The sequence below is a fragment of the Egretta garzetta genome, unplaced genomic scaffold, assembly GCF_000687185.1.
Source record: "Egretta garzetta isolate BGI_Z169 unplaced genomic scaffold, ASM68718v1 scaffold70, whole genome shotgun sequence".
In the NCBI taxonomy this organism is placed as follows: Eukaryota; Metazoa; Chordata; class Aves; order Pelecaniformes; family Ardeidae; genus Egretta; species Egretta garzetta.
The window spans coordinates 2,419,895-2,447,853 of NW_009258539.1; the positions used below are offsets into that span (position 1 = coordinate 2,419,895).

At 39.7% G+C, this 27,959-nt stretch overlaps 1 protein-coding gene across 1 annotated transcript in view; it reads right to left on the minus strand.

Annotated features, from left to right (window-relative positions):
* Positions 1-27,959, minus strand: part of SYTL5 (synaptotagmin like 5) — a 56,684-nt gene that overhangs the window by 13,884 nt on the left and 14,841 nt on the right. The window contains exons 3-9 of the mRNA XM_009646389.2: positions 19,037-19,149; positions 17,541-17,673; positions 16,202-16,327; positions 11,570-11,726; positions 9,841-9,970; positions 7,906-8,012; positions 3,260-3,352 (exon numbers count right to left, since the gene is read on the minus strand). Of these exons, the coding sequence (XP_009644684.1) occupies positions 3,260-3,352; positions 7,906-8,012; positions 9,841-9,970; positions 11,570-11,726; positions 16,202-16,327; positions 17,541-17,673; positions 19,037-19,149 (859 nt within the window). The remainder of the gene's footprint in view (positions 1-3,259; positions 3,353-7,905; positions 8,013-9,840; positions 9,971-11,569; positions 11,727-16,201; positions 16,328-17,540; positions 17,674-19,036; positions 19,150-27,959) is intronic.

Below are 27,959 nucleotides of genomic sequence, written 5' to 3' on the forward strand. Positions count from 1 at the left end.
TTCCTGCTGCCTTTTTTATCCTTTATTTAAAAAAAAAATAAAGAAAATAAAATTTTAAAAAAAGGAAAAAAGAAAAATGCTTGTCCTTTTATTCTTTTGTACAATTGGCTGAAATTCCATGAACAGGACTGGTTAAAATTACTGGAGAATTAGCAACACACACCGACAAATGTGGCAAATTTCCTCATATTCCTAACACACCTCGAGCTAAATTCCAGCCTTTACCATTTATGCATTTCCACCTCTAGCACACATGAAAATGGGAATCTGTGGATACTGTTAGTGATCTTAACAGTCCCAGTATGTGCTACAAAATGCCTAAATTATCCCCGTAACAGGAAAGTAACAATCTGTGTGCCCACTTCAGAAAACAAACAAGGTTATAGCAATATGAGGAGGTGGATGAGTTGTTCTCTACTGAATCCAAATACTCTTTTTCTTGATCTTTAGGTAAGTGGGCAGCAATGGATAAATGATTGGGAAAAAACCCTCATAGAAAGTCCTACACAAATAGATGACCTCTAGCCCTAGAATCTACGCAAACACAGTTTCTGAATTTCTTACAAACCACAAACAACACAAATTTAGTAAAACTATTTGATACACTTGACTTTTTTCCCCCCACAGACTCTGTTCTGTGGCATTTACACTGGACATTACATACACTAAATGTAATGTCCTTGAGAAATTGACTCATTTTCCAGTTTCTTAAGCAGTAAACAACTACCACATATGGAGGATGCGTAGCCACATTTTAGTACCTCACTAAGAATTGTATTCGGTTTGCATCATATCTTATCGCTGCAATAAGGCACTGGCACAATTGAGTCTTACTGATGTGATGGGTCTTGACATCACCACATTAATATGTTTAGGAGAGGAATCGGTGAAGGATGCAGGGAAAACTAAAACACAGTTCATGTGTTAGCTTTAGAAAAACACAAAGAAAAATACCCTACTGCTGAGATACAGTTCCTGTTCGATGCCACTTTCCATTTTCGCTCACTCATGTTACAGGGAGATTGCAGGTCTATTTACTCTTTGAGATATTTCTTCCTTTACCTCAAATTCTCATTGTCAGAGTACCCATACTGTACTTTAAATTCCCACATTTGAAAAAAAAAAAAAAAACCCAAAGAAAACACATGCAGTCAGAGCCTACTGTTCATTAATAACATAATTTCAGCGTGACTTAATAGTAGACAGTCATTTGACAGATAAGTACGTGAAAAAAATCCATTCAGAGCAGAAGGCTCAGAGGTTTATTACAAGCAGAGTAAAGGCAAAATTAAGACAGAGGGGAAATGTTAGTAACTAGTAATGCACACTTAAGGGGAATAAAAAAAGAACCTATAAAATTGACCTGTTCTTGCAGGGAGAAGCAGCTTGCCATTCCCAACTTCGCCATTAACATAGTACACAGTGACATTAAAAATCATGTCATGGTGAATACAGAGAAACAAGAGCACTGAGATGTGAGATTATCTCAAACCTACAGCACTGGAAAAACTACCCTCTGCTTAAGGAAAAGGTCAAAGGGAAATCTCCAGCAAAGCACAAAACCCAATGCACAGAGAGAATGCTGCCTACAGCGCATAGGGGAAGGCTCTCGAAATGCAGTTCCTCAATTAATGGCCTGAACGGAGAAAGCACTTAAGCACCTGCAACCTTCATATCAATATTCAGAGAGAAAAAAAAAATAATTCTTTCTGTAAAATCCATGGGACCAGCAAGCATTGGAGACAATGACTCACAGTCAACCTTGGGTAAATGGGTCTAATTAGACCAGTGTCAACAGGCTACATTTGCTCAAGTTCTGATTTGGTGTGAAGTGCCACACGTCTCTGTTGTCTCTGTTCCTGTGAACTATACAAATAAGAAGGGAAAAGGATCTGGACACGGGCATATCCAAGACATCAAAATGCTCTGTGATGGCAATTTTTTCAGCCCTTTCTCCTCCCCAGGTAAGCCAAACTTGGATTCAGCCAAATCCATCTCCCTGTGATCAAGAACTTAAGTGGGCATTCCCAGAGCCCTGCTTGCATGGGGACTAATGGGGATGCAGTTTAGAAAGTACAGTTCTCTGGTTGCTGCCATGGGCCAAATTTTCTCTTCCCTTTTAGCATACAGCCTCCTCAATCTCTCTTCATCCTCTTTAACTCTCTCATCTTCTACTTGGAGTTTGTTGAGTTTTCTGATAATACTCTATATGCTGACCAGAGCTATTCCTAGCCACAAGCCATGAAGAAGAGTGGCCAGAGAGGGCTCTGCAACTTTTCTGAAGATCACAGAAGATGCTCTCAGTTGACCACATCCTAAATATCAGATCCCAAAAATGAGGTATACAGCAGGCAGTCATAAACTAGACTCATTAAAGGCTACTTTTATTATCCATTTTCTTTCCCAGTGAATAACAGACTGCGTACGACTTGTTAAACCAATTTTGTTGCATCTCAAGCACCTGTTACAACATGCAGCTATCCTTTTAAAACCAACATTAAGTTGCAACAGTTAGACAACCGCAAGACTCTGACATCGGGAGCTTATAACTAGATGATCCTCAAGGTCCTTTCCAACCCAACCCATTCTGTGATTCTGTGATCTGATTTACCGTGTATAGTTTGTGCATATGACAAGAAACAAAAGGATATAACAGAAAAATACTACAGTTATTGCAGAAGGTAGAATTGTTGTCACCAACCAAAATCCCCAAGTATTTCCCCTTTTCAGATGTGTGTGGCATAGCCATCGTGTCATGAAGAATGGGAGAAGCTAGGCTGGGGGTTGGAAAATGATGCCACAGAAGCGGTATGTATGCAAACACTAAAGTTTTTGTGTCCCAAGAACCTGAACAATCAGAAAGTGGTTTGAGATGGAAGATCCCACCACAACCTTGTTCTCTTCGCTTCAAACAAATTAAGATTAAGTGCTCCTCCACAAAGCCGAGAAGTCACGTACTGCAAACACCTATGGTTTGCCTTCTCCACGTCAGCTTGGTAGTAACCTGAGCACATGAGGAAATCTGCTGATGTCTATGCAAAATGGTTTTCTCCTTCCATATGCTGCAGAAAACAGCATTTTGGCTTTGAGCAGCATTAAAAATATAACAATAGAAGAACTATCTAAATGTTAAGGGATATTTCTCAAGTACAGGATGAAGGATGATCTGCTGTTAAGTGGTATGAAGCTAAACCCCTTTTTGGAGGAACAATGGTCTTTTGTGGAAGGAAAAAACATATATTTCTACGCAAGACCTTACTGTTGATAATCCACTTGTCAAACGTCCGTGTTTCCTTGAATAACGAGAGGCCACTATGTCATCAATATCTTCTTCTGTTTCATCCAGATAATCCTAAATGACAAACAGGCATTTTAGTTGTCGTGTTCTGCTCTGTATTTGGTCAGCCTCTGTCACTAAGTTTTGCTTCGTATATTTTCCACTTTAGGTAGACAGTGAAGGATGCATTCAAAATTCTAATCCCTAGAGGAGTTTTGATTTACATTTTCCACATCTTTGCACAGGCACACAGCATAAGGGGAAAAGATGCTGTTACGGCATCAGGGTTCAATTGCTTAAGAACTGAAAAACTTGACACACATACTTCATATCTTATTCTGGAGGCGCATACCTTTGCATGGGCAACAACCGTGCACATAAACAAAACCCACTTCCATGCCTGCTAACAATCCCATGTGAATTACCTTCTTCTACTTACTGTTATTTGCATTCAGGAATTCAGGTTTGGAAACCTGAGAGGGACATGGTGAGAATTTTTCAAATCTTAACAAAAGAAATAAGTGAATTAAGGTCCAATACCAGGGGTCAGGGGATCATTGATACTGGTTTACCTGAAGACATTTGCAGCAGAAGCCATTAGATGGACTGATTTCTTGGTTACAGTCCAGGTTCCATGTTTTTATAGGATTTTTTTTTTTTTTCTTTTTGCAATCCAGCTTTCAAATTATTATCCACATTTGTATCAGTCACGTTCACATAAATGGAGAAGCACAAAATTTGCATTACATTTTCACCCTTTCACACTGTCTTTGGTGACAGGCGACAATTTTGTGAACAGGATCATTAACATGGACCCACTTTCTAACAGGCAGTGCTGAAAGCCCAGGGTTATTGTCAAACCACATAGGAAGAAACTTGTCCTGTCAGCATACACTGAATATATTTGAGGGGCAAACAGAAAACAGCTGATGTGCATGTTTTAAAAACAATTAAATTCCTGTGTTATTTTACTATTTTTTTAAAAATGGAGGAAAAATCAGCAATTGCACAGCTTCATATATATGCTTGAGTTTTAATAAGCAAGACTGAACTGTAACTTTTTTTGCTGATATACAGAAAAAAATAATTTTCATTTTTTAAACACAACAATAAAGCAAAATCTAAAAAGAACCTTAAAATCTGGCTGATGGTCCTAACAGGACTGTTAACTTTAAGTAAAAGTTACAGGAAAAAACCCCAACAGACAGCTATCAGCCTATTAAGTGTAGCTGGGAAATTTCAAGCGTTTCCTTAAACCTTACGGCAGGTGTTTTGAAAGACTCTGCTTTTATTTTTAATGGAAGTCAAATGTTCAACTGTCTTATATCTGCTTTGCAGCTACCAAAATCTCACATGGTGACCCACCTCACTCTGTTGCTTAGTCGCTCTCACTCTCTTAAACTAAACAGAGAAGCACTGTATTCAAACTCAGGAGTCTCAAAGACTAATCAGGAAAGGCTAATCAGGAAAAGCAGAGCAGAGAAGAAATGCTACCAGAGACTTGAACTGTCCCAGTTTATGTAAAGATCTGCAGAGCATTTGCCATTAGCAGGCCTAAAACTAGCTGCTACATCTCCTCATTTGCTCCAGTGACTGAACTGAAATAAAACCAGCTGAAAGTGATGCAAATTTTTCTGTTACTACTTTACAATTGTAACTGTGTATTTAATATTAAGCAGAGGGAAATCAGGACAAGCCATTACTCTATTTGGGACCAAAATTTACACAGTTGAAGCAAACATTCCTCTTCACGTTCTTACAATGAACTTCCTCTGCTGGTCTCTTGTCTTTCTAATCTATTCAGGGCACTGTTACCACTCCACAGAAAAGAAAGAAGTCATAAATATTTTATATTCTAAGGAAGAAGTCCATGGAGACCCAGACACAACTGGGAATAACTGTTTCAGGGAGACAGATAGAGAGCTGAATCCTTCAAAATTAACACCCCCCCCAAACCCTAAAATAAAAACAAAAAACCCCTCTCCACCTCTCACTTCGCTTCAGAATTCAGGTGATGTACTCAAGTTTAAAACTTGGCACAAGAATACACAATTTTCTTTCTTGCCCATACAACAGGAAGAAGCAAGTCTGGTAAAACATGCACAACTCTTTCCTTTACACTGCTTTATACATACCTGTGGACCTTAAAATAAACAATTTTTATTGCTGAATAATTAAATACAGGACAAAAAAAAAGTAAGGCAACATCTTCAGACTGGGGTGTTTCAGGTCTTGACACGCAAATATTAACATTGCTTCACAAAGGTCCTAACAACAGCCAGCTGATTACCAATTTTTGCCTGCAAGCAGATATCTAAAACTAAAAAAGAAATGGTGAACATTTAACCTATGCTCTTAATTTATTCTGCACCACAATGATTATGTTGCTCAGGAGGTGTTACAGAACTGCAACTACATAATTGGTTAGTATTATGAGCTTATTAAAGTCAGAGCTAGTAGGACATTAATCGCACGGTCTCCAATGGGGTTATAAAATGCACATTATCCAATTACTTCTAATAAAGGAGCTGAGCACGTAATGAACATTACTTGGCCAGGAACCCAGCACACACCTCTCTAGAAAAGGTGCTCAGACCTGAACACAAGACTAGATTTAACTGGTTCCTCATACGCCTTGATAAACATGTACTAGAGTATGTGAGTTTCTGGGGCTTGTCCCTTCTCACTCTCAAGGGCAACATTAAGTTAGAGAAGAAAAATACCCATTCAATTTTCCAGCTGATCTCTCTGTATGTGTAATGGGTTTTCCTGATAAAGCTGGGACCGAAGTGGCTGAAAGCCCTTTTCCACCCTTTCAGCTGATAAATCCCAGCATCCCATGTATCCTGTTGACACGTGGCATCTCCCACACTGCTGCTGTCAGCTCCCATCACCCAGAAATGAGACTGAAGGACCTCAACTAGCTCCATCAGCTGGCCAGGAGAAAAGGAATATCACTTTTCTCGGGCTGCAGGAGCTGTTGTTATCTTGATCAGGTATCTTTCATTTTGCCTCTTAACCGAGCACTAAATAAACTAAACGCCAACAGGAATACAACTTTTATCCCAAAACACTGCATCCATAATGAATATAGGGTAAGACTCTGACGGACTCCTGTGACTACCCTAAAAAATGCGGTAACACTAAAGCTGATGAATGCAATCAATTGATTTCATAAAACAGAGCAAGTGAGGACATGGGTAGAATCAGAGATCTATGAATCCCGTTATGAATGGAGTTTAAAGGGGAATTAGCACTCTCACAAACCCCAGAGGAACTAAATCAAGGTTATGCCACAAGAGAGGTCTCCTATGTTAGCAAAGAAGCTAGAGAGTTGCTGAGATGCAATCTGAAATTCCATTCAGAGTCAGCAAGAACGAAAAAGGAAAAAAAGCAAATAAACCCCCCTCTGAATAAGACAAAAACCAAATAACAGAAAGCCACTCTGGACTTGGCATCTTTGGCACCTGCCTCAGAGAAATCTCTAAGTGATAACTACTGCGCGTTGTACAATTAGAGCAGAAAACTGATGTCAACATATTTAAAGTTTGTATTTTATTATTTTATGCTTCTCTTCTGCAATATTTTCCAGCTTCTTAATCAAGAACATATCCGCTTTCTTTACTACAAATAAAAAATAAACCACTTATTTTTGAAGCTTTTCTTCCACAGAAAGCTGACACACAGGAAGGGCTTTTTTTATTTCCTTAAAGATTAACCCAAACAAAGCAATGCTGCAGGCAAATTCTCTGAGTCCTTACAATCCAAGAAATAGGAATCCCAACAAGTTGTTTTCCATTAAGCCCCAAGTATCAAATGCTACAAGAAGGGGAAAAATCTCCCATGGCCAAAAAAAAATAGGGAAAGGCTATGACAACAGTCAAAATGCATAAACCATAACGCACAAGGGTTATGGTTTTTTTTTTTAAGCTACAAGCACACATTTGGAAACTTCAGAACAAATTACAATTAGATGAAGAACTATTTAAGTAATTCTTCTTTTTGTCCCCTCATGCATACTTAACAAGCTTGTAAATTCCTTTATATGCACATCTGCAATTTGTACATCTTGGATACGTGCGTAAGAGGAGACAGAAGTTGTGAATCACTTCAGGAAAAGCAGCCCATAGGATACACAGAAAAAGGCATGGAGATGTAGGGGAGAAAAGAGTGACCAAGAAGAAGAGGCAAGCAACAGTGACAGAACAGAAAGTTGGGGCTTCATTTGCTAAAAAGATTTATAAGGGGAAAATCAAAACCAGACAAAGATTAAAGCCTTTAAAGTATAGAATTTCTCAGCAGCAAAAATAAAATCTAAGAAAGTATGAATTAACAGAACTTTGGAGCATGTGTAATGTAGTGCCTGAAATTTATTTTCAGGCCAGGTATCTTCACCTGCAAACTCAAAACCCAGCAAATCAGTAACAAACTGTAACCACGATTATTCATTGGAATTATTCAATAGCCAACATACTCAGAAGATGAAGCTGTTTAAAAACCCGTTAGATGTTCCTTAAATAATGCTCTGAATTACTTATGTTTTACACAGATATACATACAGTGCTGATTTCATAAGTCTGAACAAACAGGATTTCCACCAGATAAACACGTATGTATTTGTAACTCACCAGTTCCTGATCTAAGGCACTAGGTACAGATTTACTTCTTATGCTCAGAGTATCCTCGTTGCCTTCAGAGAAAGATTCACTCAAATCTATCTCAGATCGGCTACGATCTAGAAGATAAAAACAATTAAAACATTTGCTAGAAATTGTACAAAAACATTCTGTTTCATCTTTCATACTTCAGTACGTGCTGTCTCAAACCCAATTAGTGCTGTCTCAAACCCAATTGTTATATTTTAGGTATCACTCACAAGCTCTGTGACAACTGAACATCAGTATGATAAATGGAAAAATATGCTTTTTGATGCTCTTCAGGCTTCCGGCCAATACTTTTTCCCCTGCATTGTTTATTTGCTGTAATTGTCTCCTGTGGATGACACTGTAAATCACGCTTTTGACTTTCTCTGGTAGGCCAACCAGCCTGCAATACTGCAAAACTTGCGGTCCAAGCGTTCACAGTGATTATTACATCTACCACCACCACCAAACTATCCCCAGTGTCTGCTTCAGAATTAAGCAACCAGGGATACAGAGGGACACAGTAAATACTTCTGCTGTTACTGGTGTTCCCTGTGCAGAAAGAAGGAGGAAGCAAACAAGTCTCCAGGCCTGCACAAGTTTCCTTCAGTCCTACAGGTCTCTCATCCACTCTATAGGCACAAGACACGTTAGATGTCTTGGAGAAAGATTTTCTTAGTCCTCCCCATATAAATCTTTTGTGTGGCTCTTCAATATATTGAGAAAGAAAGAGGAGGAAGAGAATACTTTTAGATCCTGCAGGTAGGAATCTAGAAACTTTTTAACTGTTCATCATCTCCCTGGGCTATAGCTGATGTGACAGGAAAGGTCACTCTCCTGAGCTTAATGTCCTTTGAGATCCTCCAACAAGGAGACAATGGATTAAGTCCAAGGCCTGTTCCCAGGTTGCCTGCAATTTTGCTCAGCATCCATCTGCTTTGGTAGCATGAGGCCAGTTCTTTTCTGCCAGGAAAACCTTTATTTTTATAAGGTAGCAGAAACAGGAGAATTTTCACTTCATAAAGCCTGTAACACCTCTGCCTGGAGTTGCGCCATACAATATTCTCAAAGAAACGCTGATGCTTTCAAGTTGAAAAATCTAAGGTGAAGAACGTTATCTCCTTTGATTAGCTCTGTGGGATAAGCCACTAGGTTTCTGCTTTGGGCTAAATTCAGCTGAAATAAAATGATCCCTGCTGTCTTTCAGAGAGAAACTTGTAAATCTGAACCCACTCTGTTAGCCCTATAAGAAGCCGACCGAGCACCTGGGAGAAGCAGAAGAGGGCAGGGCGCTCCTGCCTCCCATTTCGGGTAGGAAAACGAGGATCTGCATCCACCATTGCAAAGTGGCTCTGACAGCACCTTCCTGTGCAAGCCACATTCACCTAATAGTCGCCAATGAAACGAGGTAAATTACGGCTGAATTGACTTGTTCAGTGCATGACGTATAAAAATGACATGACAGGAAGCCCATAAGGGACTGGTTCCCTGACAGCTCTTTGTTTCCCAAATTTGCTTGTGGGCAAAGTGGGTGTGAACTGCAATGCCAGCAGCACAGTAGTATTTTATACAGATTGCAGATAGGTAGTATTTTATACAGTTGACCACACAGAGAATGATTTAACAGTCTGCGAATGAAATCCTGTAACGATTCTGAGAGCACGTAATTTACCTAATACTAATATTGTGCCAACACCACTTGGATTAGGATTACCATCTTTGCAAATTTAAAACTTGTTAAGTGGTATAAACTTGGACAGCAAAAGGGAAGAATTTTCAGGAATGGATATTAACAAACCTATGCAACTTACATCTGATCTTTCAATGTGCTTTAAAAGCAAAGGGAGCAGAATCACATGAATAGGAATAATCCTCTGATGATAAAGGTTGGCAGAAAAAAGGAAAAGACTTAATACTTGCCTGAAGACAAAGATACCCTAGAAACTGCAATGGAAGGTGTTCCAGATGCTTTCCTACAGTGCCTCTTCACTAAATCTTCAGGTACACTTTCACTCGCTGGAATAATCATGCCGTTTTCTAAGACAGTGTCCTGCCCAACAAGAGAAATGCACATCCTATAAATACAAAAAGCTAGTTTACTCACCCTCAGTCTACAAAAACATCATTTCTATTGGTTCCCACAACTCCAAAGGTCCTTTAGCATCCAATCTATTACTGAATATATTTAGATTACAATCTAATCTGCTTTGCTTAGCACAGATCATGCATAAAATTTGCACAAAGATGCGATTCATGCATACATTCTGAGTTTGCAACTGAAGAATCAGAGCAATGCATCAGGAGTGAGAGGAGGGAACACTCAAATCTATTAAAAGTTCACTTAGCTTGGAAATAAAAAAAAGAAGAAGAAAAATAAATAAAAGCTAAAACCTATTCATTTTGTACCAGCAGAATGATTTCAGTCAGGGTAAAAACAAATGTACTTGAACTAATTAAATTATGCCAGTATAACCTCTTAAATAAAGCCAACATGCTTGATATCATCATGCCTTTCTGCCTTCTTGTAAAGGAATAGCTAACAACAAAATGCATCTAAATTAAATGGATTGGCCTTTTTCAACCAAAACTAATGCACTAGATTTCAAGTCAGTCTGTGTGCCAACAAGAATATAAATAAAACAACTAATCATTTATTTACAGCTCCCAAAACTTCTGTTCAGATATATTAACTTTTTTTTTTCATTAGGGAAGACAATATATTAGACCAAGTATTTGGAAGCTAGAAAAAAATTGATGCATTCAATACAGCTCTGATCTCAAATGTTCATCTACTTTTTTCCAAATGGCATAAGGCATTACCTCCGACTATAAATTTCTCTTTCCTTGCACACTTAAGTCATGGCAACTTAGAATACTTGCTAGCACAATCCTGATTTCTTAAGAGGAGTGACTGTAACGAATTCAGCTTGGGCGTCTGAGTGCCCAGCCAGGCGGAGCTGCCTGACAGACAGGCAGGCTGCATGGGAGCACAGAGAGCGTCTGCTTCTGGCCAGATGAGCCACATCCCCCTGCTTATTACAAAGCAGCCCCGGCGGCTGGCTCAGATGTGGCCACCTACATCCCAAGTGGCCTAAGAGCTGGTAAGAGGAATCCCACCTTTCATTTTGATAAAGCATCTAGCACACTTTTTGTGTTATGCCATAACTTACGAAGAGCCCAGTGTCCAAATCCAGAAAAACCTAAAATCAGTATGGCCTGGCAAGTGCTGAGCTTGCAAAGTTTCCCTCAGAAGTCAGTGGGGAGCATGCTGGACCCTGCATGCTTGAAAGTCACCTTATTAGTTCACAGCACTTATTCGATGCCCTGAAGTGCCAAAAATGCTTACTCCCATCCCTTGTGCTTCCCAGGACAGAATCTGTAACTCATTATGTAATGCTGGACATTAACAGCGATTTTTAGACAAAAGGAAAAACGTCTGCCAAACCATAAACCACATCACTGCTAGAGTATGACAAATTCTGTTCTAGTTCTGTTCACCGGTCGCAGCAGAATTAAGGAAGAAACAAAATCTTCTCTGTCAGTCTTGTCCTTTCTAGGCTACAAATCGATCTAATGGGGCAGGTATCAGCCAAGTTGTCTTGTTTGCTGTCAGCTGTATTTGGTGTCAGCTCTACATCACTGTATTTACCCTGCCATAATCCGCGGTCATGCTGCGTGTGCTCAGTGCCGGAGACCTCGGGAGGGAAGGTACGGAAGCATTGCCTCTGTTCACAGGACCCACGGCCCCTTTCAGATGGCCCACGGTGGCCTCTGTGTTGCTGCTGTTCAGCGAAAGAGTGCTCCCTCTGGGATGGAGAGAAGAATATTAAAGTATTATTGCTTTGAGCAAACCGAGGCAGCGCATTTAGCAAACCACTGCAAGAAAACAGCCATGGTAACAGCATCGCCCCGGATGAACTGTGAGATCCACTGCAAGGAAATGGTCGCCTGGAAAGAAAAACACAGGCAAGGGTGAATGACAATTACTTTATACATACACCTGTTTTCAGTACTTCTACCAGAACTGCAAATAGCCCAAATGGGTGGCTCTGGTCCAGGCTGTAGAAGCTGCACCCATCCGCGTTCATTTCGAACCGCACTCGCATCCCAACAGCAGGTGCCACAACTTGTGTAACGCTTCCCACCAGGCTGCTCCTTGGTTTACAGGAAAACTGCAGTGGCATGGCAGTTCGGGTCACTTCTGCAGCTGATGTTAATGCCAGCACTAGCTCCAGAAAGACTAAATCCTTGGCTATCTGCTCTCCGTCCTCTCCAGGGGAAAAAAAAAAAAAAAAAAAAAAAAAAAAAAAGCTTCCTCACTGTCCTATTTATATTGCAATAATGACTCCTGACCCAAACTGGTCGATTCTTTCAAATAGCTTGGAAAGCTAGGAACGCTGGGCAAGTCTTTTTCCCAGGTTTCGTGTTAGTAAAAGTGATGAAAAGCATCTGTGATCAGCATACCAGAACCCAATTGCTGTCTAATTTAAACACAACAGGCAGAAATTTTCCCATGGGACATTTTCTATCAGAAAATACTGATTAGTCCATGTGGACACTGAGGGTAAGCTGTTGCACTTTTTTGACCTCTTGAAACAATGAAAATTATTTTAAAATGTATTTCCACACGTTTCCAATTAAAGACTTATTTTCATTTGAAATTTGATTTGCAGTAAAAATACAAGTTCTTGGCTGATCTACTCTTCTTTATCCACAAACAGCAGTTCAACCTTTTTTCATTTTTCTTTGCAATTTAGAGAAATCTCAAAAAGCCTTGCAGGATAGTAACGGTTCCACGTACATTCCTACTAACTACTTTTTTAAAAAAAAACAAAACTGGTAAATAGGAATTGATGAAGGAATTGTACTCTTTTCCTTATGGAAAACACAGTGTCAGGGGACACTAGTAGTGCAAATTTGCTGGAGAAAAGTTTTGGAACTTACAGTATGTTTTCAGCCAAATAAAGCTTGCTTAATAAATATTTCAGATCTGCAGGCATCTTCATTGTGCTGGACAACATCTGAATTTCACCTTCACTGGGTTTAGGCTGTCATATCATGTTTAAAGTAACTTCAGCAAAAATCTTCTCTACCACAATGGAAATTTTTATTAGAACTACTGCTGAACTGAGGAAAAAAAACCACTCTGGCACACAACAGCTCCTGTCTCAGCGCTACATTAAGCAGTGAGCACAGGCTCTGAATGCACATCGGTGGAGTTACTGAAAATAAGGAATACAGACGAAACCCCCAAACACCAGGAGTGTCTACGAGCATTGTACAACCATGTTTTTGTCTTTCAGTGAGCATACAGTAACCTTTTTAACAATTATTATCCAATTTCATATATTGGCAACAGTAGATAATGCATAATAAACATTTTCTTATGCATGCATAGTTCATACACATGCACTGCTGCTTTTTAATTTGGTAAGCTAGAGATCAATAAATCCTACTAAATATCCTTGCTCGAATGTTAGTCCTATCTGTTTACATAAAGTTGCGTCTTTGGTGCTGCAAAGTCAGAAAAATCAAGGTTACTGGCTGCCATCTGTATTTTATCAAAGCTGTTGGACTGAGACACATGGACCTTAATTTCCAAACCTGCCAGTGTATGGCAAGTAGCCAAAATGTTATAAACCTGAGGTTTATTGCATGTAACACCATTTCTGATGGATTGTTGTGACTTTCTATTACAAAAAATTGTTAACAGATTTTTTTTTTCTTCACTCTATAAACTCATGTAAAACTGGAGAAGTGTTCAGAAGTAATAGTGGGCTGAGATAAATGATGTGAAAACATGTTACAAGGGGTTCTGCAGGAGTCATCGGTCAGGCTGAGCACTTGCACATCAAACCTCCTAAGCGGACCTCTCCCGTACTTTGCTCTTATTTCAGTCTGCTGTTAGAGAGAGGCTCAATACATTTTACACACATATCATGGAGACAACAAAAGAAAGAAAAATGTTCATATAGCTTGACTATGCCAGGCATTTCCTGTGGTAGACGAGACCTCAGTACAATGGGATAGTTGTCTATGTAGATAAGCCTGACATTCCCACACTATTTCTCCGAGAAGTATCCTGCTGCAGCCTCCCAGTTCATTTGGCTGCAAAATCAGTAACCATTTTTGCCAGAGTAGAAATAAACCAATTGAAGAAATGAACTCATGGACTGGGACTCCCTGTTCCTAGTTCAGTATGTCTTCTCTTAAATAAAAATGTTTAGAAAGAATAAAAATTCTCTGTCCATTTCCCTGCTGGTAGGTGAAATACTGCCAGTTTTGGCAATGCAGCTAAAAAGATGAGAGGAATTACAAAAAATCAGAAGTATGCATGAAAATCTAGGACAGCTACAGTGTCACAAACTGTTGTTATATTCTTTTAATTTGAAACTCAAAATAGTTACAGAGGGTAGCCTGGGAAACTCTGCTGTTATTTTCAATAATTACCACTCAGTTCTATAAATTAACAACAGATGAACTAAAGCAAGCATCCTCAAATATCTAATTAAAGTATTTAACCATGCACGTACAAACAGAATTTTTCATCCCTCTACTGAGAAACACGAGCTGCTCCTCGATCCTTCCACATACTAATATTTAGGAAGTGACACATCTTCCAAAGACAGTAAAATAATTCAGTCCCCCTACCAAAAGCATCTCCCGGCAACACAGCTGGGTTACTGTGTCCTTTGACAAAGGACACCGATTTGGCCAGGCGAGGATGAGATGGGGGGTAGAGAAGGAAGTTGCCATAATGACTCAATACCCCTAATTTAATAAATCCCGCACCCTGGCTCTGGGTGAAAGCTACAAATTGATGCTTTACATGAAAGTCAAGCAAGGCAATCAAACATGAAGACTTATTTTTAGGAAGTACGTCACTCTAGTTTTCCTTCTAAGCCTGTACACAGAGCTTATCAGGTGCTGAATTCTACCACCCCAAACAAAACTATTTTGCTTCATTTCGGGGTAACTATATATTAATTATCTTGGAGTCTGGCACATCAAAACTGCTGAAAAGATGTCTCATAAGCATCCCTTTGTCCTTATTCTTGTAAAGTCTTAAAGAGAGTTGCTTAATATTGTATAACCTTAATATTAAGCAGCACAGACACCAGATTCCTGAGTGTTTGTCTCTTAGATCCTTCACTCATCTCTACTCTGTTCAATGAAAAGCAAAACAAACCCAGAAGTACAGCAAACCCACTACTTCTGGTCTCATAAACATCAGGTACGAATCTGGTTAGATACAGAAGGCCTACTTAGCTTAGTGAAAAAAAAAAAACCAAACACACCTTAGTGAACTGTGTATGGATTAAAGAAGAAAACTAGCTTTAAAGCTGATTTGGCTACTAAGTGCTGCAGCATCCAGTGGAAAAAAAATAAACAACTACGAACTTTCAAGAAGATTGTCACCATCAACTTCAGGCACGTTGCGGAACATCCAGCAACTGGGTTTTTGAATTGTAAGTAACAAAGGGAAGCAAGTTCTTGCTTAAATGAGTAGGCTTATCTGTGGGTGAATTAAACTCATGATGTTCCTTTTACCTGATACCCTGTGATATTTGGAGTCTTCCAGCAACACTGTTTCAGAGCTAGAAATTTCTATTGGATTTTACAGCAAATTATTTTCATTTTTCAATCCAGATTGTAAAATTTCTAGGTGTGTGCACCTGAGCAAAGAATGTGGGTCTACATCCAGTACAGACTATCCAACTGAACAAGGAAAAAAGTGAACTACTTTTTGGCTCCATTTTGGTGGTGGGACACGAGAGGAATGTTGCATCTTGCATTTTATAATGCTGTCAACAGAGGCAATAACAGAGATCTCTTAGGCCCAGAAGGATGATAAATGGAATTCTATTAGAAATAACTGGGACAATAATCATGGAAAGAGAAGGGCAAACAGAGCCTTTGAAGAAGAAAATATAATCAATTAACATGTCATTACCAAATGAAAACTTTAGAACAAAGGCCCTTAGTTCTGTAACATGAACACCGTTCATCAATTAAAAGCCAGAAAACAAAAAACAACGTACTGGCAGCAATCACTGGTCAAACACAAGGAGATAAAGGAAGATGGATAGAGATAATTTTTAGCTTCTTTCTTTTTTTGTTTTTTTTTTTGTTTGTTTGTTTGTTTTGTTTTAAACAAAACCTCTGCTTCTCAGATAGTATCAATGCTGAGCATTCAAAGACACAATGCAACACAGAGGACTGGCACATACCCCTAGGTCAATCCCAGCATAAACTGTACCAGATTTCTGCTGCTGCTCACCTCTCAGAGCACGGTGTCGACTTGCCACTGCGCAGACTTTGGGTTTCAGCTTCTAAGCTTGTGTTCCTTTCACCTTCATCTTTTGCATTTCTAATTTCTCCTTTGGTAGCCGCCCTAATTACCTTCCTGATGAAAACAGGGAATAAAAGATTTAAAAAATTGTAAGGTTCTTCCCAGGAAACATCAGCCTGACTGAAATACAGTGATGTGCACATTCTATTAATTTAATCTGTCTGACTCTGGATATAAGGATGAACGGAGCACCAAATCTGGTTATCAAACTGATTCCTATGAACAAAAAAAAAAAGCATCACATTTGCTAAACTGCTTTTTAAGACACAAAACATTAAAAAATCCCTCCTACTCCACATGGCCACTTCAAGCTTTGAACCAGAAGTGCCCTTAGGGCAACACCTAGGTCCTATTACAGTAGATTCCCTAAGCTGGTTCTTTCTTCACCTTAATTTGAGAAGCTAGAGGCATTGTGATGCTCTATTTTCCCAATATTAAAGAGAGATAAATCACTCATGTTAATATCTGGAGTCACTGGAACAAGTAATTCCATACTTCGCTATCTACACCTTTTTTTTTTTTTTTACTTCTGAGAGCTATCTACCTATCCTATATTTAGGATCCATAGTAAAATGTGTTCTTTCTTCCGACTGAAACAAAGTTTTCCAACTCCCAGCCCATGGAGCTCCAGCCACGATATGATTTTTTTCTTCCCATTCACCCAATAGCCTCAAGTTACGTCCAGACACCACTCATGTAACATTATATTCAGGGCATCTGTGCAAGTCCCCTGAGAGTAAGTGAGCGCTCCTCCAAGGGCGCAGCCAACCCGGGGCTACACACAGCACTGAGACTGCACGATGAATAGCAACCCATCTGTTTATTCACTGTCAGACGCACAAAAACAGGGGCACTGCTTGACTGTTAAGACTGCATTTGCACAGCTGGAAGCTAAAGGAAAACTTGACTTGTGAGCGGAACCAACTAGTACACATAAAAAAATGGGCCCTCCAAATACTACTTTTTTGCATTTGCTTCTTCAGCAAACCTACCTTTAGGGACACTCTGTTACTTCCGAGTATAAACAAGGAAAATCCAGGAGTAAAATTGCCTTTTTTCTGCTACCTTTATAGCTGAAGAGTAATTACTGCTGCATTCCCCAGGAAACAGCAGTCTAATTATAGTAAGTACGCTTTTAAACGAAGGCTGTTTCTAACCCTGGGAAGTTTGAGCCTGATGTGGAATGCTGGAGAAACTCAAAAGAAAATCCATCCAACCATATACAGCTGTTATCAGATTTATCAGTTTCAGAAAGAAAAGGCTTTACCCTATCTTTCTAGGTCCGCAGAAGACTGATTTATGCCCATTCGTGGAGGGGACTGAAACATCTGGCCTTTTTTCTTCAATCTCTTGGGGTTGATCTTTAAGTGTTCTTCCTTCATCCTTACTGGAAACTGTATCTTCAGTGGAGGGGAAAGAAAAAAAGTGAATGTTTGCACAAAAAAGGCAGCACATGTCAAACAACCTACAAAAATAGATTTTCCATTTTTCAACATTAAATAAGACCATATGATAAAATATCACGAAAAAAAACTTCGGGGGCTCTTCGGCTTTTCCTTTTAAGAAAAGAAAACAAAACTAAGCAGCTTGAAATGTTTCTCATTATCAACTCTTGTCTTGAACTACGCTTCTGAATTTATCACTGACAATATTTAATAATCAAAGGACCTGAAATATAATTTTGAGGCGTACATTATTTTCCATGTTAAATGAAAAAATGTTTTCCTGATTAAAATGTTTGTTCAACTAGAAGCAAAGTGTGGGAAAAATTACTTAAATATGTATTTTTAATATGTCTATCAAACAACAAAGTAACAAATCACAAAATACCCAATTTGAGAGGCTGCATAATATCAAACCCCAAAGAACGTCAGATACTTGCCAGCTGGACAGCTTCTGAAGCACAGTGATGTTGGCAAGATCAGCATTTTGCCAGGCAGTGTGTTTGCACCGGGCGTTCTTCCAACGGCAGTAAAGCAGTCCCTCTCCCTACAAACTGCCCATACCCATCACCTTCACCTTCCCACTGAAAGTGATAAACGCTACATCTGAAAACAGACTACCGAAATAACAGCTTCTGTGTGCAGAGTGAAGGACTTAATTGAAGACAGAAGCATCAGCACTCAGGAAAAACTCCTGTTTCTTAAACCAGCAGTCCTGTGGTACCTTGCTTGGTAGCTCACAGACATGGTACACATGCTGTGCTTGGTCAAGACAGCCAGACTGTTTACTGTACCTCAAAGCACAGGTGCAATTTATTGGAGATACCTGGGCAAAAGGAAAGTCAAGTGAGAATTGAGAAGTACCAGGTAGTCTGGATTTAGCCCAAGCTCCAGCATACAGCGCAGGAGTTAACATTCATCTTTCTTATTCAGAGTTGAAGAAGAAAAATGGAATACTCTTTACACACCACCAACACAAATAAGAGAGCCAAAGTAAAAAGAATGGCTGGGTTGAGAATGAACTTTGAGAGCCTCTGCTGCTGGCTTTGCAGCTGAATAATACTGTCCACCTGTTTGGACGGTGAGAGTTTAAGCAGCTCTCTATGTCCACAGAGATACTTCTTCATTCATCTATACCTTACCTTTCTTATATATTAATCATTCACAAACCACTACATAGTAATAACCAGTATCTTAATTTCATACTTGGTTATACTTACACATTCGACAGTGAAGAATAAAATACAATACAAGTCAAACACACTGGAAACAAGGTTTGAATGTATTAAGCACAAGCAAATCCCTCTCTTGTGGTCCCTACCTGGGAATTTGCGTAGGATAGACTGTCTGACAACATCGGTTCCAAGATTTGATGGTTTGAAGCGCTTTGCTCTCTCTTCAAAAAACCATTCTCCTGTCACTATCCGTAGCTGTCTATATGAGGAAATTAGAAAAAGCCAGAGATGTGCACATTAACAAACTTTGCCAAGCAAAGCTACCGCTTAAACCCTTAGGCCATCATTTGACTGCCATGCTCTCAAACTCTGGACAACATTTGCACAGTTCAAAATAAAAAGACTGATTACAAAGCTTGGGATAGTAGGACATGTAGCAGAAAAATATCATCATCTTTCTTTGTGAACGAAAAGTAATTTTCAGTATGTGGAATTTTACTTGGTAAAAAAGCATTTCAACCACTTCTACCAGATTTCTGTAGAAAACATAACATACTACCTCCCTAGTCCTTTGGATAGTGAACTACTCAACCTCACGGTTTTCAGTATCTCCGAAATGTCAAGAGATATAGAAACAACAGCGGGCGGAGGGAGAAATCTCACAACACCACCACCCCAAAACTCCTGCCAGCCGAGTCAGCAGTTCATGGGCCCAACCTGGCTATATACAGGTTGTTGCAAGCCTATATATATTTCTCATCTCTAAGTTTCATATGCTGCCACTATATGTAGTTTCTTCACATAACAGTGCTGTTATGAATTAGCTAGGTGTCAGATGTTCAGAGGAATGAACTTTTGTCTTTGCTACTGTTCTGTATAATGTTGCTTTTTCTGGTTTCAAATTCTCTTACCTATACTAGCAACAAAGAAATCCTGTGCTGGCGTTGCTGTTTTCCATAGGTATATTTTTATGCTGATTGCTAGCCTTTTCCCAAATTGGTTTCATTATAGTAAAGCATCACCATTTCTACTGCCTCACTACATACAGCTGATGGCAAAAAGCTACTAACAATGAATACTCAAAAAGCAAATAAACAAAATAAAAAAAAAAAACAAACAAAACCCACCACATTAAAAACTGATTTAGCTCCAAACATGTTCCTGCTTACTTCATGCTCAATAAGAACTTATTTTCAAACCTATACCAAAAAAGAAATCATCTAGTCTCTTGGGCATGAAAATTACTACAGATGGATTTAGAGCACTGATCAATATCTTTCCTATTAAATTACTTTTGAGTCATGCCTCAATGGAGAGTCTTACTTGGGAAAATACTAAAAATTACAGAATAGGATCCTGCCATTGGTAAAAAGACCCTAACATCATAAGTTCATCCTAACCTATTAATGAGTCATGCACCTTTGCATGAGTCATTAAAAAAAAAATATCAAAATCCAAAACGTGTACCCACAAGCATAGAAATGGAAGATTATTGCCTTATCTTGTTGTTGCAGGCTCCTAGTGACAAAATCCCCTATAATTCATCATCACAATCAGTCAGTCATTATGCAAGGCATTAAATAAAATCTCTACATTTCTACTCAGAATTTTTAAATAGCTTTTGTTAGACACAAACACTGGAAAGGATTCATTGCATTAGAAACTATGCACTGTCTGGCTAGTATGAAAAACACTTTTTTTCTGAATATGTATTTTCACAATCCATTTACAGCATGCACTTCTCTGTGCAGCTATTTCTATACCAAGGTTTAGAGCAAGTTTAATGCTTTACATCCAACCATAAACAGACCTTTGACTACACCATCATATTCTATGGCAATATAAATGGCATATTACATTGCAGTATGAACTACATGGTTCATTCGTTTTTTTCCCTCAGTTACTCCCAGGTTTGACCATAAAACTCCACAAGTACTGTTTTCCCCTTGGATAGAGATTTTCTTCATCCCTAGTATCTCACCAGCAATGCTTAACTTGATCAAGGTCAGACAGGGCACTACCCACTCCTTTATCCTGACAAGCGCCTTCACCCTTCTCCAAGCTGGGGACAATCTAAAGGAGAAGGTGTGACCTATGCCCAGGGTTTCAGCAGCGTGGGACGATTCCCCACACAAAGCTGCCGGCTTTTACAAGCAAAAGCATGTAATTATTTCCACACCCAACCCTGAACTGTGCCACCTGCCTGGGCTGCTGCAGTTCATGGAGGCGCAGCCCCTCTGCCACAGGGTCCCTGGAGAGCCATTTCCTACCTTTTCTGTCCAGATGTGAACAGTGATGAGGGAAATAAAACCTCTCTGGTGCCTCCTGCGTCACAAGCATCCAGGGGACCTCAGCCTGGGTTGAACGGTGGCTGAGACTGGCATGTCTGCTTGTTTTACCGTATATTAGTCTTATGATCTAATGTGGAGATTCAGCCTTGCAGCAGCAGGAGCAAAAACTCAAGGTGGGTTAAGGGGGCTGGACAGATTGAAGGAACTGCAGTCAAAGGAAGGATGGTTGGGGCAGCTGGGAAGGAAGAGGATGGAGGACTGCTGGGCTGTGCAAGGAAGGATCAGCTGGGGTGCTGTTGGTGGAGAGAGGAGGTCCTCCCCCAGCATCCATCCCTGGGAGAGGGCCTTTCCTCTTCTCCTCCACTCCGCTGTAGTTCTGGTCCTCCGCACCCTTACGGCTCACCATCAGTCTCCCTCTCTCTGTCCCCACTCATCCCCTGCCATCCCAACCACCTCTCCTACTCCTCACTCTGGGAGCAAAGCCCCCTGCAAGAGGGGAAGGGCTGGTGCCAGGCTGGGGAGCGAGGCAGGAGCACCGTGGAGAAGGACTTCCTCTTCTTGCCAACCCCTGGTAACAGTAACTCCTGACCCCATACTCATCTTCCTCACAGTCATATAAAGCTGTTCAGGGAAGAGATAGGTTAATCTATTTGGGCAACAACAGTTGATCCCTGTATCTCCTGGCAAAGGATAAATAAGCAATCTACTTCTCTTAGTATTCTCTCTCTGCAGGCTGTAACCTGCCACCATTAAGTAGCCCCTAATTATGTAGCTGGTCCCCTCGTGCTTAGCCAAGGAAGTTGAAGGTCATCACTGCATGCTCTGGCACACACAAGCCAGACCCCCAAGGAAAGAGGAGGGTGCAAACGATCCCGTTTGCAGGCCTGAGTGGGCAAGGGAGTGCAACAGCCACTACACCGATGGAGCTAAACCATGCACCGGTTCGGCTAACGATGGTAAACTGAATTACCCATCATCTTCATCTGGCTGATAATATCAGGCAGTAATAAGATACACATTTTAAACTGAGGTGCTGACTCCTTAGCAGGGCTAGTTTAAGGAGACCCACACCCATTCTGCTCTGACTTCACCAAGAGAACCAGTCTGAGGTAAAACACAGGCAGCTCCCTCAACTGGGGCACGAGTCATGGCAAAAGGGAGCATTGCCTTGTTTTAGTCAAGTGCTTCACCTCTCCAGCCAATCCCATTACCCACAGCGAAGGGGAAAAAAAATAACAGCCACCAACAGCCAGCCATTGAGAGTGTGGCATGGAACAAGTCTAGGGGCCTCAACCTTCCCTTCATCCTTGTCATCATCAGTGCTACTCAGTCTTGGGATCCTGACTTCAGCTGTCAGTCCCCTTCTGTGAAAATGTCCTTACCCAACAGATCACCTCTACAAAAATATCACATTCTAATGAAAATAAGGGGGGAAAAAAATGAAGCTTTGCAGCTTTGACTTTCTAGAGGGCTAATATTGAATGTATTTTTCCTGTATACTGAACAATTCACAGAAAGACTAGTGATCATGTTATCTTAATCTTTCATACATGTCAGGAGTACCAATTAAAACAATTGTTGTTCTACACATAAATAGCAATGAATTCAGATTAAGTGATTTCCTAAGTCTCTGAACTGAAGTTTGAATTTCATAACTGCATTTGACATTCTGAATCAAAAATTGAAGAGCAAGACCTAAACAGTCTTATAATGATGTTATTTTCATGCATTTATAATTATGACAAAGGGAGACTGTCTTTCCTACTGAGACAGTGCATCTTTCTTCTATTTCTGATACAGGACTTAAATGAACCCTTTCCACATAGATAATTGTTTCAATGGGAAAAGAAATGACGGCATTTATGCAACAGTACATCAAATCAGTGCTCACAGGTTTCGGTTTTGTTTTTTGAATGGGCCCAAGGTCCATACTGACTGTAAATCATGGTATGCGCATGCATTTTCTTTCCTTTCTCAGTTATCATGTAGCATACGGAGTAAAAACGTATGTATGTGTTCTACCAAAACAGTGTTTAGACTGGCCTTTCAAGGTGTACAACAGATGCTGAAGTCAGTAGCTTTACAAAGAAAGAAAACAGTGTTATAAATTGTAATAGAAGCAATTTTTGCATGATTTCTTTCTATACTCAAAATGGCCAGGAAAATTTTAAAGAACATCATGTTCAAGTAGGTAAGTTTAGTACCAAATACTTTAGGTATCAGCTAAAGTCCTTATACATTAACTAGTGATCCACCTACTCACATCATCATGTGAGAGGGAGCGCATTACAGTTCCACGCTGCTTCTCCCTCTACGATCTCCTACTAAACAGATTAACTTCACTAAACGCACTGCTCAGTTTAAAAATGGAACATAACCTGTGGCCTATGCCGGCCAAAACCTCAGCTTGTTATTTTCCACTCATTTTTCCAAGACACTTCATGGTTAAATGCTCAATTATAAAAATTCCATTTCAGATGGAAAGTCCGAATTATTACTTTTAATCATTTATTTTGGAAAAAACCTCCATATTGGTAAAACAGTGTCACTGTGGGGAGTAAAATTTGGAAAAAAAAATGGCAAGACCAAAGGCTGGATAAAATGCAGCCTATACACGAACACACCAAAATATACACACTCATCTTTGCATGTATTCATTTCCACAGACTATTTTCTATAACATAAATTGATTCCAGAGTGATTTTTAATATGCTGTGAGATTATGAAATAGAAATTTTTGGCCTTATTCAAAGAAGACAAACTTGCTTAGAAGTTACTAAAATAAAAAGAAATGACAAGAAATCTGAAAAGCATTTGCATACTAAAACATTTGAAATGCCTCTATTTTTAGGCTCCTAATGGGAATAAATGTTACGAAGATACTGGTGAATTTTCATGACATTTTAAGGCAACATAATTATTTCAAAGATGAAGAGAAATTTCCCATTACTGCTTTGTTCTGCTGTAATAACTTAGACCACCTAGGCGTTTTATCTCGCTGAAGAACTCAATCAAAATAAAGGCATTGCTCGCAGATCTCTAGACACATTCGTAATGAGAAATACAGAGCGCATCAAGATGCAAAATCAGCTTGTCAGCAGGCTGCTTGAAAAACTTGATTTCCCTCAACCTGCTGATCATTTTAGATGCCAAATTTAAAACATAAACTCACCACATTTTAAGAATATGCATGGAAAAAATAAGTTACCTTAATCGAAAGCTTCTCTTCTAGCACCTAGGTTTGAAAGCTCCCAAGACCTCAGTTCCTTGTATGCAGGGATGGGAGCAGAAAGCTTCCTCTCCCATCAAGTGCGTAGCTACACACAGGCTTAGTTTACCTCATTAAATACTACAACATGACCATCAAACACACAATCACATAAATAAAGACTGTCTTGTTCTCTGCCCTCAGTAACTGCAGAACTAAGAACTTGGCAGAAGTCTTAGCTCTAACCCTTCTTGACCTTTAAATGTTTTATCTTGCAACTTTATATTCTACCTGGAATAACTCCCATGGGGGAAAAAAAAAAACCACCAGTAATTTTCTCCTTATGGACATTCCAGGGGAATATCCTTTTCCAATAACTAAATTGTAAAATAGTTTATATAAAAAGCTCCATATATTATACTTAAAAATACTGATGAACATCTCTCACTATTTGCATTCAAGTATCTTTCCTCAAATTCAAGACATCTCTTTTTGAAAAGTGTTTTAGAATGCAATTAATGTGTTATAATGTACCATAAGCTATTTTTCAGGCAAGTCTGAGTTCAGAGAAACAGCAGATTAAATGCTTTGAAGATTATCTTGGAGGAGCGAAGTCAGATTCACTTGTTACCAGATAAAGACGTTCTAGTTGACAGATGAACATTCATATTTTATTGTTAAACAAACTGGTATCTCACCCCTACAGCTACCACCACACTACTATGTATTTTTTAAAATTTTTTTCAGAAAATAATATTGTGTTTTACCATATCCTTAAAAAATGAGCATCTTGAAATTACCTGATCCTCAAGTCAAAGTCAGCATACTTGCAATTTCCCAACACCTTTTTTTTTTTTTTTTTATTTTTTTGGTAGCCAGACATACATGCACCATAAATGTTAAAGCAACGATAACACTTGATCCCAGGCTATGTGACAGAATGTCCTTTTGCTGTATTACAGGTATCCCAAACTCCTGTGCTATGAGTGGCTAGGCAGGACTCAAGGTGCTCAGAAGGAAGGAAAGGTCAAAATGTGATAAATGAAGCAATGGGCAGAAGCTGGCTGATATCATCTACGTTTTATTGCCACAAGACGTTCTTTGTTTCAGCAACCATTTTGGATTATCTGTGTAATTCAAGGGATTTCTGTAGTGCTTGTCAACCCCTCTTTGCACAAACACACTCAACAGCCAGCACCAGACCTTCTTCACCGAAACCAGACGTAACACAGTAGGGCTTCCCAGCAGCTCGGAGAAACTTGCTCCTGAATGTGGTCCAGCGGCTATAACTGATGGCCTTGTAACAGGACTTGCACATGTTACTACCATCACCTTAAGCGGCACTTAACTGACATTCTTGATGACAATTTTGACAGAACAGCCAAGAGCTAGTATAGCACCAAAACTGGAAAGAGTCCACAAAGGCCACGAATCCTTCTCCCTGCCCTGTAAGGGTCTCTCAGTATGCTTGACAACATACACACACATTATAACAACAGTATAACCTGGCTCTGCTAATGGAACAGCACAGCAGGTGCTAGAGTCTGGACAGATACTGACATTAACCTAGTCGCATTCATCAAGGTTGCTAAAAGAAAAGGACTGGGGCCAAAAAAAAAAAAGTTTCCTAACACTTTTTGCAGAGCCACTAGCACGGTGAAACCATCCAATCAGACAGACACAAGTGCTGCATGCAGATCAGTGCTACAGAGCTGAAAGTTTTTTCCCCTCCTCCTCCTGCCTTTTGCTTGCTACTCATACAGCGTAACTGTCTCTAACACTGGATTCCCATTTTCTTTTCCTTGCCACCTGCCTTTTAATCTTGCCAAAGGCCCTATTTGCATTAACTTAATCAATTGACTACTCCCTCAAATGTAATTTTAAAAGCCTTAAAACTTTAATATGCCCTGCATTTCTCACTTAAGTGAGGGGAAAGCAGAACTGAAAGAATTTGAACTACGCACAATGATTTAACTGAAATACCTATCTCAAACTTTCATCTCTACACTGCCCGCGCAGAAGATAATCTCTCTGTGTACTTCTAGTAGCGTAAAAGGCATTTTAAAGATCATTAATTGTCACTACAGTCTTGCAAAAACACTGTATAAGAACCAAAAGGAAGGACAGAGAGAGATTTCAATTTAATAAAGGTACCCAACACGGACAGAACTTTAGCAAAGTTTAGCACTTTGCAAACAAATTACACCCTGGTTTGTAATAACTTAGAAGCAGGCTTCAACCAGAACTCGTTTTCAAGACGACTGCTAGGCAAACAGAATTGCAGCACAATCACAAGAAATAGGGGTGGCATGTGTTTTGAGAAATTACTTCATTCATCTTTCAGCCCCAAAACAGGACCTGATGCCATCGTTCCTGAGAGAGGTTTATCCAACCTGTCTTTAAAAGAAGACTCTGCAACCTCTCCAAGTTTTATCGGTATTCATACTACCTAACCTAACTCCTTTCCCTGCAGTTTAAGTATCACCTTACTCTTCCTATCCCAAGTGAGTACACAGAACAGCCTGTATGCCTCCTCGATGCGGCTGCCTTTTGTAGATTTAAAACTCAGTTACTGTCAGTTTTCTCTTGCCTAGGCCAAACATTTCTGGCTCCTTCCATTACTCTGGACACACTGTGTGCTAGGCTCGTGATCATGATTTTTCTGCTGAACTTTTTCCAGCTGGCCACCATGAAGTGCACTACACAAAACCGGGCAGAGTACTCTACATAAAACAGGACTGCGTCATGTATTTTACAGGCCATAACTCTGCTTGTACATCCCTGTGTGACACTGGACAGTGGAAAATACCGTTGATTCATGTTCAGCTTTTCATCCAGTACAATACCCAGATCGTTTCCTAAGGAACAGCTGCATAAGCTGTTTTTATCCTCATTCTATGTTTCCGCAGCTGCATTTTTGCCCAAATGTAGTAATTCCACATGCCCGCAGGGAGCCACCACTTGCTTTTCCTTCAAACCACTTCTCTAAATTGTAAGCATCGCTATGAATCCTAATCCTGTCCTTCAGCATGCCCGCAGCACCTCTCAGTATCCTGTCACCTGCATCGAAGTCATTAACTAAAATACTTAACAGTAAAAAGCCAGGAAACACTCGGCGCTATATCACTACCTTTTTGGGTGGGTTTGGGGGGTTTTTTTTTTGGTCAGGGAAACCTGAGAACAGAGCTTTATAATTTTCCAGGCAGGCCTGCAATCACACTGACAGAATTTATTGCAGGGCATAGCTCCCCTTGTTTATCAGCTTACTAGAACAGCACGAGAGAAAGTACCAAAAAGTTCACTTAAGTCAAGTTATAAGAATTCAGCAGATCCTCCTCTATTCATGAGGTCTGTCACCCTATCAAAGGAGGAAATTAAATTGGTTTTGACATTATTTGTTCTTGAGTCAGCTCTTACTCATCGTCCAGTCATCTTCTCTCGGCTTGCAAACAGCACAGCAATCATTTGTTTCAGTATTTTTAGAGAAATTAAAGGTAACTTGACAGGGTCAACAACCCCTCTGTTCTTCCTTTCCTCATTTTTAAAGACTAGTATTGTGTTTGCCATTCT